This window comes from Phasianus colchicus, chromosome 8 (genome assembly GCF_987193195.1).
Source record: "Phasianus colchicus chromosome 8, bPhaCol1.hap1.1, whole genome shotgun sequence".
NCBI classification, from domain to species: Eukaryota; Metazoa; Chordata; class Aves; order Galliformes; family Phasianidae; genus Phasianus; species Phasianus colchicus.
This window is the reverse complement of record NC_143443.1, coordinates 29586758-29591952: the sequence shown is the minus strand read 5'-3', so window position 1 is coordinate 29591952 and position 5195 is coordinate 29586758. Positions and strand designations below refer to the sequence as shown.

Genomic DNA, 5195 nt, shown 5'->3' with positions numbered 1-5195 from the left:
TCAGAGATATTGTAGCCCGGACAATGAAATCGCTAGAGTAAAACTTTTTTCCCCCTTCAGCGGATCACGCAGCTGAGATTTTCCACGGGCTATCTCCGCTCTCCCTCCGTCCCCCTCTCTCCTACATTCTCCCCCCTCCTGGATCCACTGCACACACAAAGCTGGCTCTTTTATTATTTTTTTTTTCCTCCTTCTCCCCCCTACCCTCCCCTCAACGAGCACAGCCTCTGCGAATAGGTTCAGTGTTTGTGAAGGTGCGGAATTCACACACACACACACGCACGCACGCACGGCCGCAGCGCGCAGAGCCGCGGGGCGCAGCGCAGCGCACGGGGATGGCGCGCAGCGGGGAGAAGCGCTGAGCGGCCCGGCCCGACCCCGCGGAGCCGCAGACGGGAGAACTTCGGAGCTGCGTACGCGGTGCGACCCGTCGGGTCTGGTGGGATCCGCGGGGGCTTTTTTTTCCGCACCCCCCTCCTTCCCCCCCCCCCCCTTCTTCATACACACACACACACACCCCTTTTACCCCTCCCTTCCCTCCAACTGCATTTTTCCAGCCCTTCCCGGCAGCGTTATTCACATTTATTTGGCGTGCTCTGGAGAAAGCCACTCTATCATCGGGAGGTCAAAGGCGTACCGAAGAAAGTTAATAATGGCTGCTAATGGTGCGAACAATTCCGGGTGAATCTTGTCAAAAGTTTTTTTTTTTTTTTTTTTTTTCCTCCTCCCCCCCTCCCCTTTTCTCTCTCTCTCTTTTTTTTCCCCCTCTTTTTTTTTCCCCTCTCTCTTTTTTTTTTTTTTTTTTTTTTCCTCTCTCTCTCTCTCTCTCTCTCTCTCTTTTTTTTTTTTTCGGGAAGTCTCAGTCTTTTGATTGTGTGTTTCCTGAAAGCAAGACCAATCATTTCGGTTTATTCACTGGCTAAACTCCGCTTGATTGGGGACAAGCACACAAACCATCCATTACGATCTGATATATTATCCAAACAATTTAGTGTATTCATGAGGTAACCTAAATGTGGAGGCTGCAAAATTACCCGTAATCAATTGAAGCAGCGAGTGCGCGTCCCCGGGCGCCCAGCAGCCGCGTGGCTCCGTGATAAGGCGGACACAGCAGCGCGGAGCCGGAGCGCGGTACCTGCGCGCGGAGCGCAGCGGGACGCGGGGAGCGACGGAACCGCAGCTTTGCCAGTGGGATCGACCCCGACCTTCCCTCCTCGAGGTGCTGTGCGGATCCCACCGGTGTGACCTGAGCCGTGCAATATCCAGCGGAGACTTCGCCTTCTTCTACCGCCGCCACTCTCTCTTTTTATTATTATTATTTTTTATTATTTTCTATTTTTCCTTTTTTTTTGTTTTGTTTTGTTTTCTTTTTATTGCACTACATGTTTGGGAAACAAGACAAAATGGACGTTAGATGCAGCACAGAGACTGAAACCAATCGGGTCTCGAAGAACGGACACAAGGAGGGCAAGGACAGCAAAGGGGCTGAAGGAAATATCTCTACTTCTTTTCTGAAGGAGCAACAAGGGACTTTTTCTGCCTCCGCAGCTACCGAAGACTGTAACAAAAGTAAATCTGGTTCGGCGGACCCGGACTACTGCAGGAGGATCCTGGTCAGAGGTACGAGCCCGGGGTGCTCCGCGGGGTGGGGAAGGTGCTCCGCGCTCACGCCGCCGTATTTCGGCCGCATCGTTTCGCTCTGCCCCGGGCTCGGGCCGGGCACAGCCCCCGGGGGTGCGGCGCTGCCCCGTTCCGGCGAAGGAGCCCCGGAGAGACGCGGTGCATCGCGGCGGAGTTCCCCGCTCGGTTCCGCCGCCGCCCGCGGGATCCGCCCGGCCGCGGCCCGCAGCGCTTCTTCCGCGCCCCACGGGGGCCGGGCAGGGTGCGGGGCCGTCCCCGTGTGCCAGCGCTCAGCCTCCCCGGAGCGGGGGTGTGGGTGCAGCCACCCGGCCCGAAGTCAATGAGGAGATGACGAAGGGCTTTGTGTGCTTTTTACACTCGGGCGGTTTGTTTCTTTCCTTTCTCTCTGGGCCGAAATGAACGAAATCGTTCCGTTATCACCCCCTTCCAGGAAAAAAAAAAAAAAAAGAAAAAAGAAAAAAAGAAAAAAAAATAGATATATCCGCGAAGGAACGGTGGTTTTCTCAAGGTGCGATGTGGGGGGAGGAGGGAGCGCAAGGCGGAACGTGGGGCCTTGGAACAGTCCTTAATCCTCGCGCGACCGATTGACCCAGAGAGGGGCAGATTACGGCGGGTGCTTCCCTCTGATTTCATTTTAGAGGGGAGGTAAATTTGCGGGCAGCGAAGTTGGGAGGGATTCAGGGAGCGCGGATGTCTGCCCTGGCAGTGGTGCCAATTGGGTCTGTCCCTTTCCTTCGCTCGGTGCTACAGAAAAGGGTTCGGGGCCGCTGGGAGCCTTCCATGGGGTTATTTCTACCCTCGTTGCTCTCCTGTTTGCCAAAAAAATCCCCCACGATGCCGAGCCCTGGTGTCCCCATGCTGGAAATGGGCAGGCGGGCCGCAACCCGCTTTTATAGCCTGAGAAACTTGTTTAAAGAAATAAAAATTAAAAAAAAAAAAAAATTAAAAGAAATCTAAAAAGATGGTTTTATATTTTAGGAGGCTGCCGTTGGGGGCTCCCAGCACACCCACAGCCCCGGGGAACAAAGGGCTGCCCAAGCCCGTGGCCACAAAGCCCGGCCCGAAGCATCCCGACCTCTCGAAGGCCGAGCGGGGCCGATTCGAGATGGGTTCAGAGAGGCTGGTTTATTGCCCCATCGCCCCCTCCTTCCTGCCCTCTCGGGTTTGTTGTTTCTTGTTCCCTTCCTTGGGTGCGGCCCCGCAATATCAGGGCCAATACCCCAAGCCTGGCTGGGATCTCTGTCTTGAAAGAGGGGAGTAGAGGCTCTTCTTGCATCCCTTAGGAAGAGAAAAGGGAAAAAAAAAAAATAAGGACGGAAAAAGGAATAGAATAAGAAAGGAAAATAAAAAAAAAAAAAAAAGGAAAATGGTCTAAAAAGAAAGAAAGGAAAAGGAAATAAAGGAAAAAGAAATGAATGAAAAAAAAAAAAAAAGAAGGAAAAAGAAAAAAAAAGAAAAAGAGGGGAAAAAAAAAAAGAAAAAGAAAAAAGGAAAGGGGTTGCCTGTGTGTAAAGCTGACTGCGCCTTGCTTTGCCAGATGCCAAAGGTTCCATCCGAGAGATCATCCTGCCCAAAGGCCTCGATTTGGACCGTCCCAAACGGACCCGCACCTCCTTCACGGCCGAGCAGCTCTACCGCCTGGAGATGGAGTTCCAGCGGTGCCAGTACGTGGTGGGGCGGGAGCGCACCGAGCTGGCCCGGCAGCTCAACCTCTCCGAGACTCAGGTACCACCGGGACCGGCCCTGTTCGGGCTGCGAAATGCCGCGTCTCCCGTATTCCGGCGGCTCCGCGGCCCTGCGCGCATTTTGCGCGCCCCGCGCAGGCTCTTGGAACGGAGGGTTGGGAAGGGTTGTGTAGAGGCCGGGCCCGAGGTGCCCACAAGCCGCGAGGACGCGGAGGGGGAATCGCGGAGCTGCGCGGGGAATCGGAGGCCCTGAGCCGGCTGTGCGCGCTGCGGACAGCTCCGAGAGCTGCTGCCGGGCTGCGCTGCGCTGCGGCCGGCTCTGAGAGCCCGTCGTGTGTCCGAGGGGAGGAACGGCCCCGCCGGGAGAGATGGCACTGAGCAGGGAGCGGCCCCGCAGCCGCCTTCATATTTCTGCAAAACATCATCCAGCAATAAATCCCCCTGACAAGCTAATTGGCTTTTTTTCTTTCCCCTGCCGGATAGCGGTGACAAGTTCAATAGTGGTAGGTTACAGAGACCGCCATGCTTTTTTTATTTGGGGGGGGGGGGGGAGTGGGGAGGGTTGTTTTTTTTTTTTTTTTTTTTCGTATGGGCGCAGGTTTCCTCTCTAAAGCCGGTTTAAAGAGACGAGGGAAGTGGGAGAGAGAGCCCGTGTGGGCCCGGCGGTGCGGGAGCAGTGCGGACCCGGGATAGACACGGCCCGAACGGGGCGTGCGGGGCTGCGCGGAGCTGTGCGGGGCTGTATGGAGCCGTGCGGGGCCGCAGCGGAAGGAAAAGGGCCGGATCCGCTGGCAGGAAGCTCCCGGCCTGCCCTAACCCAGCGGAAGGCCGTGGGGGAATCGGGGCACCTCTGCTGCCCCCGCACCTGACCCTGCCCTCTCTCCCCGGCCCGCAGGTAAAGGTGTGGTTCCAGAACCGACGCACCAAGCAGAAAAAGGACCAGGGCAAAGACTCGGAGCTGCGTTCGGTGGTATCCGAGACCGCCGCCACCTGCAGCGTCCTGCGGCTGCTGGAGCAGGGCCGCCTGCTCTCCCCGCCGGGGCTGCCCGGCCTCCTGCCGCCCTGTGCCAGCGGAGCTCTGGGCTCGGCGTTGCGGGGCCCCGGCCTGGCTGCGGGCAGCGGCACGGCGGCGGCGGCGGCGGCGGCGGCGGCTCCGGCCGGGGGATCCCCGCACCCCCCGAGCGCCGGCACCGCGGCGGGGCCGCCCCCTCCGGCAGCGCTGCACGGAGCGGCCGCCGCCGCCGCCGGGCACGGGCTCTTCGGGCTGCCGGTGCCCACGCTGCTGGGCTCGGTGGCGGGGCGGCTCTCCTCCGCGCCGCTGGCCGTGGCGGGCTCGCTGGCGGGCAACTTGCAGGAACTGTCGGCCCGCTACCTGAGCTCGTCCGCCTTCGAGCCCTACTCCCGGACCAACAATAAAGAAAGCGCTGAGAAAAAAGCACTGGACTGACTCGAAGTAACTTCCCCGTATTTATATTTATAGTATCTATTTGTGGCGATATTTATGCCCCCCTCCCTCCGTCCCTCTCTGTGAGGCTCCTTCCGAGGGCCGGGGCGGAGCGGGGACCCCGCAGCCCCCGCCGGGCCGGGAGCGTCCGTCCGTCCGTCCGTCCACCCGGGGCCGTCTGTCCGTGCGTTCGTCAGCTTCGGTAGGAAAGGGAGAGCGCACAGGGCGCTCGATGCCCGGAGAGGAATCGGGGAGAGGAGCTGCCAGGTGATGCCCGGGTTGTTTTGTTTTGTTTTTCTTTCTTTCTTTCTTTCTTTTTTTCTTTCCTTCTTTCTTTTTTTTTTTTTTCCCCGGACTTCAGTGACTTAAGCACAAAGGTTTGGCTTTACACACCTCCTCACAGCACCGCTGCCCGGCCCTGGCCG

At 58.1% G+C, this 5195-nt stretch overlaps 1 protein-coding gene across 1 annotated transcript; it reads left to right on the top strand.

Annotated features, from left to right (window-relative positions):
* Positions 1–1382: 1382 nt before the first annotated feature.
* VAX1 (ventral anterior homeobox 1) lies at positions 1383–4773 on the top strand. The gene is made up of 3 exons (XM_031597263.2): positions 1383–1620; positions 3179–3366; positions 4222–4773. Exons 1-3 carry the CDS (start codon positions 1383–1385, stop codon positions 4771–4773), a joined length of 978 nt encoding a protein of 325 aa, XP_031453123.2.
* Positions 4774–5195: the final 422 nt, after the last annotated feature.

Excerpts from the sequence above, each read along its gene's own strand:
- VAX1 (XM_031597263.2), top strand. The coding sequence starts at position 1,383 with ATGTTTGGGAAACAAGACAAAATGGACGTTAGATGCAGCACAGAGACT. Across the intron at positions 1,621-3,178 it reads CAGGAGGATCCTGGTCAGAG|ATGCCAAAGGTTCCATCCGA; the intron begins GTACGAGCCCGG and ends TTGCTTTGCCAG. Across the intron at positions 3,367-4,221 it reads TCAACCTCTCCGAGACTCAG|GTAAAGGTGTGGTTCCAGAA; the intron begins GTACCACCGGGA and ends CCCGGCCCGCAG.